A 14776-nucleotide genomic window follows, 5' to 3' on the forward strand; every position below is an offset into this window, starting at 1 on the left:
TATGAAATGTTTATAAATTAAACTTAGGGCTGTCTGCTAATTACCTATACCATTTAAAGATGATTATATATGACATATTGTTCACAATATTTATTTGAATGGAAGAAGTCAGATTTTACAACTGCCCCAAATGCTGGGGACAGTTGCAATATATAAAAAATATGTTAAATTTCACCAATAAAATTTTGCCTGTTGTCTCAAGCAAAATTATTCTGAAAATATACATAGTTTTTCAATTATAGTATTATTTTTTTTTATTTATCAAATAACAGATATTGAATTTTGTTTGTGTAAGCCTACAATATAGGATTACCTTGTGTCAGTGTGCAGATGTTACAGATTAACTTTATTTACCTCACAATAACTTGTTGAAAAAACCAATACACATTTGTATTACTATCTTTTTATGTATACTGTAATGACTTGTTTATGTTGAAAAATGCTGTTGTGTGGTCAGTTTTGATATGGCTGCTTAGTTTGGGGACAATTGCAACAAATTGTTACAACTCTATCAGCCATGACAGAACATCATGAACTAGCTGTACACTGACTGAGACACATGCAAACTACAATGATTCACACCAGATATGTTTTGATTCATTAATAAATAAAGACCAGGACAGTATGATAGAAATACAACTCATGAACCAAGTACTTTTGTACCTCCAAAAGAAGTTTTTTCTAATGAATGCAGCAGCAGATGCTGAAGTTGTTTTCTGTCCCCTGTTACAACCATCCCCAGTCTACCCTAATTGCTATGTGAGGTTTTGAGACTTCAATATGTCTGATCTTCTAAAATAATTGATATCAAAGGAATTATGAAATTCCCCTAAAATCATTCAGCCACTCAATTAGTGTTTTTGCTATATTTAATGGTGATAAAGGTGAGCAAGATCCACAACTTTCCATTTATTTACATGTTACTAAAAATTTAAAAGTTTTTTAAATGACTAGAAGAAGTTAATCTGATTGTCAGTGACACCTGCTCCCCTCTAGTGAACATTCAAGTGCTCAAAAACACTAAAATCTGAGCCCATGTAATGCCCTCACATGCCTTATGATCACATTACTTCTTCCTGTAAGTCATGTGACTGTTTCTGGCTGGCAGCATATGGCTCTCTTGTGTAACAGTGCTGACAAAGAATGATCCAATCACTCCTGCTCTCAAATGAAGTGTGACCTCCTCTGCGCTGGCTTCTCATTAACTCGTACCTGCTGATTCGCCTCTGTATTTTCCCTTTCTTGTCTTTAAAGTGAAATCATCTCGAACGGTCGTATGTTGGAATCCCCCTTCGTGTCTTCCTGCCCCCTCTCCTTCCCTCCTCTTCCTTTCCTCCACAGTATGCTGCCTGCTCTATATGTGGCACTGGAGCCGCTTTAGGAATCCAGTCCAAATGTTTTCCATATTAGTTCAGAGCCTTCTCTGTTTCCAAATAGCAGCCGAGCAGGGCTTATGCTGAGAGGAGGCCTTGGCAGGGAGGGGAAGGGAAGGGGAGAGAGGCAGACGGCAGACAGGCTCATCCACCCCAAACACTGCAACAGTAAAAGTCGACAGAACAGAGAGGGAAGAGTGTAAAAACAGGAGGAGAAATGGGGCAAGGGCAGAAAAACAAGAAGGAGGGCAAGAAGAAGAGAGATGAAAGCCCAACGCCAGAGGACAACCATAAGTGCAGAGTCTGTCGCTTCCCTCTGCTCGTCGCCCTGCTCCAGCTGCTGTTGGGGGTGGCCATCACAGCCGTGGCCTTCCTCATGTTGGCCATCAGCCCCTCACTCCTGGCCAGGGAGACGCCACACTGGGCTGGGATCATTGTAAGCTCCATCCTTACGCTCTAACATGTTTGCATGGAGTCTATGGATACTACTGCATGACCCTCAGCTTTATCAATCACTGTGTTGTCCATCTTCAGCACACTGCATGTCAACGCCGGCCCTCACCCACCTGTCTCACACAGACGGTCATTGCAGGCATGGGAAATCACTGGTATTGTCATGTTCTAATAAATCTCCATCTGTCACATATACACACCTGAATCTCCAATCCGTCTCAGTCACACGGGCCTGCTCGCACCTTCTGTTGTTTTTTGTTGTATGTCCAACAAATCCTCAACATCTGGCCTGATGAGACAAGCCAGCCAACCACAGCATGCCATATTCCAACTTGACCTTTGAACATCTGAGTAGCCTGTAAATAATTATGATGCATGCATACTGTACTAACCATCTGCCTTAAAAATAAAACACACACATATCCAGTATACAAAACACATTTCATCCAAATGTTTGACTCCAACTATAGAGACAGTTAAGGATAGGCTCTGTAGTTTAAATAGGTTTATGTGTGTAATTTTTTTTAATTTCATAGCTGAGTTTCCAGATCTAAACTCTTAAATTTGAACTTGCATGTGAAATATTGCATGGAAGTTGGAATTTAAATTGATGCACTTAACGAAGTCAAGTTGCTTGGTGAAGTTGAGGTACTGTAGTAGTCAGAAGTATCATGTTATCAGTAGAGCTGAAATCAGTTTAAATCCATTAATATTTTGTTTATAATGTTTTAAATGTAGTTTATCTCACTTTTTTACATTATATATTTTTGCTAATGTTGTTATGATGTTTTTATTTTATGTACAACCCCTTGAGACACACTTTGATATTGGGCTATAATAAACTTTATTTGACTGGAAATGTAACCACTGCAAGCATGTGAAATCTCAGTTTAAGCCCTGGTAAGACAGTCAGTCAGCCAGTTTAAACCATTGAAGCAACTGAATGTCAGCTAATGTGTAAGTAAGTAAAGTTTATTTAGTATAGCACCTTTCAGACAGCAAGGACACAAAGTGCTTCACAAAAATTAAACTGTAGAAAAAAAACTGAATTGCAAGAGACAAGTAATAAACAGCAAACAGACCTTAAGAACACAAAAAGTTACGAACACTGGACATCACAAGACATGACGAAGACCATTTTGAATAAATGTAAGAAAATAAATTAAGAAGTACTAAAAGCAGCTGAGGCACCAACAAGAATATTTGAGCTGAAAGCAGTTGAAATGAGTTGAACTCAACGCACTGAAAGCTTGCGAAATTTCACTTTAAGCCCTGTAAGAGTTTGAGTTGTCAGTTTGCGCGTAAGCACTGAAAGCCATTTAACTCCAGTAACAGTTTAGGAGTATGAGCAAAAGCATTTGAGCTGTCATCTGAAGTGTAAGAGCTCCATTATACTCCCAAATCGACACATGCATAGACAGCTGCAGACACCATGGACCCCTATTAGCTCTGTTTATACAACTTTCTAGAGTCCACTTAGAGGACGTGGAAGTCTGCGGAAAGATCTGCATGATCACAACAAATTGGGGGTACAGGGATGTCGACACAGAGCATACACTGATGGTGAAATTTACATTACACTGACCCTAGCAGACTCTGCTGGATGCAGAGAGTATAATACCTGCTTGGGAGAGGAACACAAATGAAATGTCAGTTGACATGTAGGCACTGAAAGCAGCTGAAGCATCAGCTGAATTGTAAGAAATGAGGACGGCTGAAGTTTCATTTGAAGACCGAGAGAGGAACTTTTAAAAGTCTGTTAAACTATAAACCATGAAACAAGAAGCAATAACACTTGAAATTTCATTGTAAGTGTAACAGAAAGTATAATCATGTTGACAAATGTAACATGTTACAAGCAACTGAAGTATCAGTTAAAGTCTAAGCATTAAAAGCACTTTGACACTCAGTTTTTTTTATTACATGTGAATAATGATTGACTCTTTGTGTGGAATTTGTTATATAAAACAACATAAAGGCACATTTTACTTATTCATCATGTAATTTGGAATCAGATTTAAGGTCACATTTTGGTGGTGGAATAAAAACGTGTTTGGATCCTATCCGAGCCTATCACAGACACCATCTGCTCTCAAAAACATCCCTGGACACCAACATCCCGAGTTAGATCCTCACGAGATTCAGCCGAGTGAAAAACACTGAGGTCATCAGAACCTTTCCAGAGAATCCTGAGTGCTTAAGAACCTGGGAAAAACATTTAAATAAGATGCTGCATGTTAGTCACAAGACTCCAATTGCACTGAAGAGATTGAGTATGAGCGTGTCTGTGTGTGTGAGAGAGAGAAAGAGAGAGAGAGAGAGAGAGAGAGAGAGAGAGAGAGAGGGAAGGAGAGATAGTAATGTAATCAGATGACAGCTTACTGCTGAATCATGCAATCAAGCAACATTAAGAGACACCCTGAAAACCTGGACATAAAATATCTTGTATACGGTATCTAACAACAAACATACTTACGCTGTATAGCAACAAGGTACAAATGTGATAACACAAGTGCATTGGTTGATGGCATGCTTTGTGTGACTGAAAGGCTACAGAATGAGTATTATGTTGATATTTTCATTGTGCTGATATGATATGAGAATGTTAAATATATTCTGATGTAATGTTGCAGCTGTGTTTAGTTTCCATCCTGGGCTTTATCCTGTACTGTATCACCTACCTGCCTGATGAGAGAACGTCTCTGCAATTCATCTGCAAGGTGAGTCCACACACACACACACACACACACACGCTGACACATTTTTTACAGAAGTGAAAGTGACCAAATCTGCCATGTCATGTATGGAGTCAGAGGCGGGAACAAGCCATTGTTTTGCAAGTCACAAGCAAGTCTTGAGTCTTTGCACTTGAGTCCTGAGTTCAGTCCCAAGTCCTAAAGTTTGAGTTTCAAGTCCTGAACAAGTCAAAATGTAACAGTGAGTTTCGAGCCTCACTGATGTATGTATGTGATATATTTTGTTGAGTTGTGTACTTACATTATCCCAAATGGTTCCAACTATGTTCAAATGCAGAGAAATCTGTAAATTATTCAAGGCAGTGGTGCATTTCCTGCTAACCATTGCTAGCTAGTTGCTAGTTCATATAACTTCCAGGAAAATACAGGATACGTGCAGATACATTGGATATGATAGAAAGTTAGGAGATAGCATAACATGAAATAGTGTTTAATATTACCTCATCCATGCTGCCTGAGTTACATTAGATGGATTGTCATCAGCTTTGTATATCATTATCTTTGGTACCATTTTTTCCAGCTGGTGCTCAGTGATGAAACATTAATTCTTCATTTTGTTGAGAAGTGTACTTATATTCCTAAATGTTTCCAACAAAGTTCAAATGCAGAGAAATTCATTATCTATTATCCTGCTAACTGTTAAAAGCTATTTGCTACTTGCTATAACTAAACACATGATGTGTCTGATATGTCTGAGAGAACCAATGAAAGCTGGCACACATGACTAAACATATTGTCAATAAAACTTTTATATTACCTCACCCATGAATATGATTTCTGCCTGAGTCCTGCCAAATTGATTTTCTTCAGCTACAGTGGTTGCTTAAAAGTAAAAGAAAACAACTCCCATGATCCTAAGCCACATCATTAAACTGCATCTTTTGTTTTAATGCGAGAGAGACGCTGAGTGGCATTATGTACACATTGTGTGTGTTGATTTGCTGAGAATGAATTGTGTTAATGTTAGTTGATTCAAGAAATGAACTGATTCCTGGTACACTTTTTAAATGACAGCTTTTAGTCTTTGTGTTGTGAGAAAGGCATCAAGTACTTTTGAGTCAAAAGGCTCCAGTCCAAGTGAAGTCACAAGTCATTGGCATTAGAGTCCAAGTTGTGACTCAAATCCTATTCAAGTCCAAGTCATGTCTCTCAAGTTAACACCTCTGTATAAAGTCAAATCAGGTTCCTCATTAATACTTTGAAATTGACTATATGCATGTTGTAGAATCTTAGTTGCAGTAAAAGCTGTGATCAGATGGATCAGTGTATTCCAGACAGAGAAGACCTCTGCAGACAGAGAACAATGTTTTTTACTCACTGAGCTGCTGTAATTGTTAGATGGCTGTTCTTGGGGAACTGTAACTGTAAATGGCATAGAGAGAAAGGCATTTAACTGCATTCCTGTTTAAAAGAACTCTGTGGGGATTCCTATGAGTGGATGAGTGAATTCATTAATGTGACTTGATTGTTCAGCTTAATTAGCCGTACAATATATGCAGTTGGAATTTCAAGGCAATTAAAATCAGTCCACCATTGTTTGCCACCGAGAGGCAGGTCCTTGGAAGAAGCATACTCTTTTTTATGCCTGACTCGCTTGTGTGTGCATACCAGGATCAAATATGTACATACGCTGTGAAGACAGTGTTTCAAAACACTTCAATAGTATTTTCCCTTAAGAACTGCAGCTAATTTGCAAATGGTCTTTGCAGGAAGGCATGATAAAAAGCCAATTCCAAACGTGTCTGGGCTGTATAGTTTTAAATACCATCAGACTGTCTGAATCACCAAAATTACAGTGATTTTCTTGATTTACATCTTAATATATAAAGTTTACTAAAGTTTACTTTGGAAATATTAAATGGTCTTTCAAGAAATAGTAATCGAAACAATGCATATTCCTTTCTTGTTGAAACATGACGGTTCTGTCATACTGCAGTAAATACATATACAACATCTGCATGGTAATATTCCTCACTTTTTCCTCATTTTCTCTCCCACAAGTACTGTCAAAGAGATAAGCCAAAATGAAGCACTTCTTTAAAAACAGTTAACAATGCCTATGCCAGAACAGCTGCAATTAGCCTGCAGTGTCTCATTCTCTGGTCCTAAATTCAAATGTGCTTTAATTTATTAATGTCATTAATTCAAACAGCTCAATGATCTCATGGCCTCCCTACATTCATTATTAGCTTAAGAATTTATGCCTTTACAGTCAGTTCATTTATTCATTTCAATTGCTCTTGGCGCGAGGCGAGCAACAAGTTGAGTGAGTAGAAAATGTGTTGTAAGTGGAGACATTTCTGAAGTTAAGTGTTACTATGTTATCAGATGGCTCTCCAATAACCTGTCCAAATAATAATTTATTGTGTCAAGACACTCATTTTCTTGTTCTTTGAGTTTTATGAGCACTCACTAAAATGTGTTCCACAGGGACACCAGATGGACAGGCCTGTAGCTACCAGTCATGTCCTCGATATGTTTCTGGGTCTTTCTTAAAAGTTTCATCATATGTATTTGTATGTATATGTATATATGAAAACATTGAATTAAAGTGACAAATTACTAAAAAATACTTAGATATATCATGGTGTGTTGTGAACAAAGGCTGGCTTCATGTCACCTTCATCTCTATTATATTTTTTAGATTAAGGTTTATTGTGTGGATGAACTTGATGAGTGTTAGGACAGTTGTCAGGTATGTTGGAGCAGAACCTGAAACATATTGTAGTTGTGCTCCTCTGCTCAGTTTGTTTGACAGTGAATGGGATTTCAGTGTAATATGAAACTGAACTGATCCTGAAAAAGAACAATTTCAAATTGGCTAAAATTGTGACTTGCCTTGTTTTGGATTGTAATCAAATTTTCATCTAGAACTGACATTATTTCCTATGTGATTATTGTGAACTCGCCCCCACCCCCAACACCACCCCCAGTTGGGCTAGGACTCATGGCCTCACTATACATAAACTCCTGCCTGTACGGCCCTGAGCATCAACTGTAAACAAGAACAATCGTGTTGACTCCTCTCACTGCTTTGGGGTTTCTTTTAGTGAAATGCATCATGTTCAATCAACTTTTTAATGCACTTGCTGTATGTACATTTCCCTATAACCAGCCATACTCCATATTTCACAGCTGTTCCAAAATTAACATAAATGCCATTTTCAATTGAGCACTGCTCATCACTTGCATAATTCCATAAGCAGCATGTAACTGAGATCAAAATACACCAGCAGCGAATGAGCGCGCCTGTTATATAAGCAACGGATTAAGATGAAGGTTTAGTGTTATTGAGATTGTGCAATTGCATAAACAACACAAAGCCTGTGTCACATTTTACAACTGTATTTTTAGACACTCTCTGTTGTTCAGACTCACACAGGACGTGCACTAAAGGTGGGAGGCGGCTGTAGCTGCAGGGCAGTCTTGCATGTGCTGTGTCTCATCTGTGCTAAGAGCTGGGCTCCTATTCTGAGGGTCAGACCTCTCCCTGTAGTATCGTGGGTAATCTCTTAACTTGCCACAGGCACTGAGCCAGCTTGTCTGTTTCTAAGCTACAGTTTTGGCACTCTGGGTTAAATCATGAGACAAAAGACTTTAGCGGCAGCCAGATTTCTAGTCTGGAAAAGACAAAGCCTGGATCGCACTAACAAGGGTTAATTTTTAAACCTAATCAAATCATAGTTTAACTTTCAATTATCTTGTACCAAACTTTTAAACTAACTTAAAATTAAGAAAGATTAACTTCAAATCTCTCTTTAAACCAAAACAAACAAGTTCCTTAAAGAAAGTTAAGGAACAGACTCAACCCTACTGAGTTTAATGATGCATCTCCTCTCTCTCTTTTTTCACTCCAGTTGATAATTCATCCAGTTTTTTTCTCAAAGGAGGAGAAATTAGAGCATCTCTGCCAGATTAATAAATAGCTAGCTTAAAAATTGTTTAACAAAAAAAAAAAAAAAACTTTTTACCTTTTTAGCTAGCTAGCAAATAAGCGCAAATAAACATTAGTATGTAGCCTGTCTTTTCAGATGCGCTGCTCAGAGTGTGTCACATCTCTTACTAAGGTCCTCTCTGCTGGTTGGAGACGTGTAACCGTCCCAACAAAATAATTAAAAACATATATTATGTTTAGAAAAGTAAAACCTTACTTACATTTAAATTGAAGCATTATAAATATTATGCCAGAGCTTCCCTGGTCACTGTCCAACTTCTTGCTGTTGTTGTTGTCATTACTACTGCATTGCATTGTGGGATATTTATGCTGACAAAGTATCCAGTCCATACTGTAACATAGTATGCACAATTTAAAAAAACCTCACATACTGTTTTTGCTTACTAAATAGCACATTAGTATGGAATTTCAGAAGCAGCCCATTTGACTTACATTTTTAAAAACTTTTTAGCTTGCTGTTACAAACAATTTAACATTTTAACTTAATAGCTAGCTAGCAAACAATATAACTTAGAAAAAATGTAGTTAGATGGCAAACAATGTGTCATTTTGTTGAGGAATACAAACCAGATGTAAGATGATTGTTTTCTCCTGTCTTTTAAAAATTACAGTGCCTAACGCACTCAAATTATTTTTTTGTTATTATTTTTGTATCTATTTTCTGATCAAAGCTTTTAAGGTAAAAGTGCACAACCCCTGACTCGTCCTCTGCTCTCTACAGCTCCTGTACTTCATCCTGTGCACAATCGGCCTGGTCATCTCAGTGCTGGTCATGGCGTTTGCTGGACACCACTACTCACAGACCAGCAGCTTCAGCTGTGAGCAGGTGGGAGAGGACTGCGTGTGCACACTGGACCAGGAAGACCCAATAGCCCGCACCTTTACCTATGAGGCAGTCAGCGACTGTGAGGTCATCACTGGGACACTCACGCTCTACTTCCTGCTCCAGATCATACTGAACGTGGCCCAGGCACTCGTCTGTGCCGTTGGTGCCTTCATCATGTGGAAGCACCGTTACCAGGTCTTCTTTGCTGGTCTTCAGATTGGCTCTCCCTCCTCCACACAGTGGCAGAAGGTGTAACGTGATGAAGATGACAGAGGTGATGGGATGACTCAGGATGGAGGGCGATGCCAACTGTGTGATTACACTCTGGACAAGTGTGTTTTCTTTGATGTCAGTTTATATTAACCTTTTATTGTAGTTGTACTATAATGGCTTTTTGCACAAATTTTATATAACATGTACGTAACTTTGTATTTCCAGTGTCTGATGTTATAAAATAACTTAACACCACGTTAACAAATTTTTTACAATGTTTCTAATCATTATGACATTTCTTCTTGTGACATACAGCTCATGTAAAGTTGTAATACTAGACAAATTATAAACACAAAACTGAAACCATAAAAGCTCATTTGTCATCCACTTAAAGGGACAGTTCACCCAAAAATCAAAAATAGATATTTTTTCCCTGGCCTTAAGTGCCTTTTTATGAGCAATTTCAAATAGGAACTACTTTCTTTAAACCATAGAAAGAAAATACTTCCTACATGAAACTGATCACTACAAGGGCTGTGGATTATTCTAAGTACATGGGTCATCATTTCTTGAAAGAGACATTGCTTTCGGGTTTTTCAAATGTGCTTTTATGTTTTTGGCATTTTCAGCACCACAAGCCAAGTGCCACATTTGAGAGAAGGCAGACTCTACAATCTTTACAACCAATATCTCCAAAACTTGGCAACTCACACCAAAACAAACTAGATTGATAAATAACACTGTAGGCCAGAGGAAAAAATTGTATTTTTGACTTGTTCCTTTAACTCCAAAAACTGTACACGGTCTTGCAAAATGTCCTTTGGATTGAGAATCATTATATTACAGTTTCTCACTCTAAATTTGTAGCTACCTGCTGTAACTCACTTTCACATTGTTTGACATGTGAAAGAAGCAACAAGTTGAATTAATCCCATGAACAACCTGTTCTGTTATGTAGCGCTGTAAATATTGCATAAAATTATTGATGAAAAACAACAGCAAAATACTTTTCAGCTAATAGAGGTAACCCTGTAATACTCCAAACAGTCCAGTTATATGCACTAAAAACAGATCCTGACAGCAGCAACACGATCTGGGCAGAGTGCACTTTATGAGACTGGATCCAGACTGAACTGGGCTGTGGCTTGTGAAGGTGGATGCCAGGCCAGTAGCCAGCATGACTCAAACAGCCTGTAGGAGTCAAACTACTGCAGCCACAGAGGGAGGGAGGGGGGGAAGGGGCCGGGGTGAGGAAAGGGGGGACTCAGACAGGCAGCTGGACTTTAACTAAACTAAATCATCTCACTGTGTTTGTTTACATTCAGGCAGGACAGAGTGAGATGGACGAACCAACCAAAACCTTTTTGGTTTGTGTTTTTGGACATGCACTGTCTTATGCAGAGGTTCAGCTTTATTTTAATCTTACTCTCATCTCAGGTGCTGACAGCAGTCACTGGACAGTCTGGACATGCTGGGCAGGGAATAGTAAACGTGAGGAAGTTTCCTTTGCAAATTAGATGAGATGTACTCAGAGGGAGAATGTAATCATTGTGCAGTGTCACATTTCTTTTGTCAATGATTAAACAAAATTGACTGGGGCATGATATAAAAATGTTATTTATTTATTCACAGAAGCCTTAAATGTGGTGTTTCAGAAAGGAGTGTCTCATTCGGATTAAAAAAAAAAAAAAAAAGAAGAAGCCAGTAAGTGCATTTCCTCTTGTAAAACTGTCAGATTGTTTGTGGTTACAAATACAAATCTTTGTTCCAGTTATGTGCAGTTTCCTTTTTTTCCAGTTTTATCACAACACACATTTAGTTTCCACAGCCTTTTCAGAGCCACGTCACTTATATTCAAATGAATGGATAATTGCATTATGTAATTATGTAAAGAATGAAACGAATGAAAACTGAGCAGAAAGATAATCAGCATCTTCAACTCATGCAACTAATGTAGCCTCCAGGCCATAACCATATTTATGCTGCACAGTATAAGTAAACATGAGGCCAGCATATTATTACAACTGATAGGAAAATTCACATTATAATACAGTCCATACTAACCATCTATATTACAGGGAAAGTTAAGAACTTTTCATGTGGCTGTTCAGTCAGTACTGGTGGTAAATGTAGTCAGTTGAAGCAATAAATTCCTCAGTGTGGATTATATTGTCCAAGAAAGACGTATCCTGCTGGTGAATCAGTGCCGGCAGTGCCTTCATGTACAGGGACGCATTGTGCACAAGTTTCTGATGCTCACACATTTATGTTGCTGTGTATCATAACAAAAATTAAAGAAAGACTAGAAATCATGGTATGAAAAACAGAAGGACTTAGGGGGGCTGAGACCCATTTACTGATGCTTGAGACCCTTCTGAAAGATTGGACGGCAAAATTTGGTCGAGTTTGCGGAAAAATCGTTTTGTTTTTTTTAATTTGAAAGGTATGTCTGGTATTAGGCAAATAGCCAAACATGTTTTCACAAGTCCAAACACAGAAAAATGTTATTGTGGTGAAACCTTTTATATTACCATTAAATACCCAGCTCTTTCTGGTAAGGTCTTCTTCTGGATGGTGCTATTGCAGATGGTCCACAATCCAAATATTGTGTCTTTTAGAAAACATAGTGTTACTGCGTACAACCTGAAAAGTAGAGGATCTGGCATTCACTTGCTAGCTAGTAAACAATGCAATGTTGTCCTTTCTTTTACTTTTAGCTAGCTAGATAGAAAACAATATAACTGAAAAAAAAAAAAAACTTTTTAGTTAGCTAACAAGAAATGTAACACTTTGTGAAGGAGTTCAGAGCATCCAATAGTTAATAGTTAATGGTTTTCTCCCTTCTACTACTTACCAGGTCGTGACACCACTTAAATGTATTATTTATGTTTTTTTTTCATTTTAATTTGGGTAACCTAGCAGCGGGTTTGAAATCATGGCTAAAAGTACGGGCTTAGTACGCATCAAGTTGGAAAAATACGTCAAAGAAAAAGCAAAATTCATCTCTTGCAAACAGTGGATTTACCTCGTAACAGAGATACCTGCCGCTGACATGGGTGCCTCTGCAGCTACTAGCACAGGTGAGTTGGAGGCTCCTTTCCCATCTATGGAGGTAGGTAGGAGGGAATCCAAGATGAAATAGCCCATAGTTCTTCCTTAACCTCTTCTTTAACACCAACTACATCACAGTGACATCACTGGATGCAGGAAAAACAGATTCTCCAGCATGAAAACTCAGCTTTCTCGGTCAATGTAGTGCATACTGAGGAATTTATTGCTTCAACTGACTACACGTACCATCAACACCGACTGGACAACCACATGAAAAGTGGCGAATTTTCCCTTGAAGAATCTAAACGTTGTATGACTAATCTGTGACATCAACAAGAGACAAGAGTCATCTCTGTCTGAGCACGGTTGTGATTTAGTGTAATACTGTGAATTGTTGATTTACACACGTTAACTGTGACTGCACACATCTGACAACTTTCATCATTTAATTATTCCTTAAATTAAGAAACATTAAGACATCTTTTCACGTGATGATGGAGCTCAGTTAAATAACAATCAAAGCAGAGAAACTCCAGGATATTAAATATGTGGTGTGTTATAGTGGGAATGATTTATCAGTTCTCTGTAATGATGCATTTCACACAGTGTAGAAGCTCACACTGTACATACTGCATTTCCATGTGATGGAGGACCAGCCCATTTGCAGTGTTTTTCCGTGTGCTCGCTCGGTGTTATGATGTTGATGCATCATGTGACTACAAAGGCTCAATCTCGCAGGCCAGACACAGGAAGTCACATGCCAGTCATCACGGGGGCATGTTTATTTATAAAAATGACAGTGAGGAGGGACCTTCCACTCTCAACTTGTGTGGTCAATTGATCTTTCAAGGCAAGAAAAGACACTGAATGATATTTGAGTCCGGTGGCCACTGACACTGCTGTGAGTCTTTAGAGGAGACAGCAGAAGACAGAAGATCAATAAGTGTATTGATACAAATCACAACAGCAACTTGAAAACAAGAGACTGAACTCTCATCCTGTATTTTCATTATGTCGTTAATGATGTCAATTTTATATGTATATCTACAGTGTGTATAGTTTACAGTGGTGAAATGTGACTAAGCTCATGTACTCAAGTACTGTACTTAAGAGCAAATTTAAGGTAGTTGTTGCTACTTTACTTGAGTATTTTATTATCTTTGTTATAACTTAAAAAGTTAGCATCTGGGCTGTCTTAAAACTTTAAGTTGACTGAATTTGAAAAGATAAGTTGAAATAATTTTGTAATTATTCAAAACATTTTTTTTCTGGAAAACTAACTTGATATGTATTTAGTTGGACTTGATGTTTGCAGTGTTTTCATTATGTGAAAACAAGCAACCATGACCTATCATAAAGTTTAATTAACTTAAATAAATACAACTTGTATGTTAAGTTAATGATAAAAGATTAGTTGATTCCAGTAATTTCCTGTATGATTTTTTTTACTTCTTCTCCACTGTGTTTCAGAGGTAAATATTGTATTCATTTTTGTATATTTTCACATTTTTGTATATATTTTAGATATTTTTTTCTCCTCTACATACTCTACTTTTTGACATTTTACTTTTCAGATAGCACATTTTCATATCCTTCATGTCAAGTGGAAACCATGCATCTCTATTTTTTTACAATACACTGAAGAATTTATCTATTTATCTATTAATTTATCGGTTGAAAACAATTCTACTTCTTAAGATAAATAAATTATTCAAAAACCCTCCTGGACCAGCTGGAAAATGTATAGTCACAAATGTGAAATCAGGGCTGCTTTTCTGAGCTCATGAAAAAGTTTTACTGATGCGTTGTTCTCACAGGACAGCAAAGCAGTGATGATCTTACAGAATATGATGCATTGCTAAACTACCCAACAGTCTGTAAACCAGTTAGCGTTTGCTCAACCTTAAACATCTACAGCAATAAAATGCTGCACACATATGCAACAGACTCATTAGTGAAGCAAAAATATCATATAGTAGAAAACTGACAGGGATCATTTTATGCTTTAAGTAAAGTTTGCTTGTACACTTTTGCTTAAGTAAGGTTTTGAATGAAGAATGCATACTTTTTGAGTATTTTCACAATATGGTACAGCTACTATGTAAAGGTAAACTAAGCAGGATTTTGCATAAAAACAATGGTCAGACTC

General features: G+C 37.7%; 1 protein-coding gene across 1 annotated transcript; it reads left to right on the top strand.

Annotated features, from left to right (window-relative positions):
- The first annotated feature begins 1397 nt into the window (after positions 1 to 1397).
- On the top strand, positions 1398 to 11350 carry sspn (sarcospan (Kras oncogene-associated gene)). The gene is made up of 3 exons (XM_084734687.1): positions 1398 to 1809; positions 4460 to 4546; positions 9259 to 11350. The coding sequence occupies exons 1-3, from the start codon at positions 1591 to 1593 to the stop codon at positions 9616 to 9618; spliced, it is 666 nt and encodes a 221-aa protein (XP_084590813.1). The 5' UTR covers positions 1398 to 1590; the 3' UTR covers positions 9619 to 11350.
- The last annotated feature ends 3426 nt before the right edge of the window (positions 11351 to 14776 follow it).

Source organism: Lutjanus erythropterus, chromosome 13 (genome assembly GCF_056507025.1).
Source record: "Lutjanus erythropterus isolate fLutEry1 chromosome 13, fLutEry1.hap2, whole genome shotgun sequence".
NCBI classification, from domain to species: Eukaryota; Metazoa; Chordata; class Actinopteri; order Lutjaniformes; family Lutjanidae; genus Lutjanus; species Lutjanus erythropterus.

Excerpts from the sequence above, each read along its gene's own strand:
- sspn (XM_084734687.1), top strand. The coding sequence starts at position 1,591 with ATGGGGCAAGGGCAGAAAAACAAGAAGGAGGGCAAGAAGAAGAGAGAT. Across the intron at positions 1,810-4,459 it reads CACACTGGGCTGGGATCATT|CTGTGTTTAGTTTCCATCCT; the intron begins GTAAGCTCCATC and ends GTAATGTTGCAG. Across the intron at positions 4,547-9,258 it reads CTCTGCAATTCATCTGCAAG|CTCCTGTACTTCATCCTGTG; the intron begins GTGAGTCCACAC and ends TGCTCTCTACAG.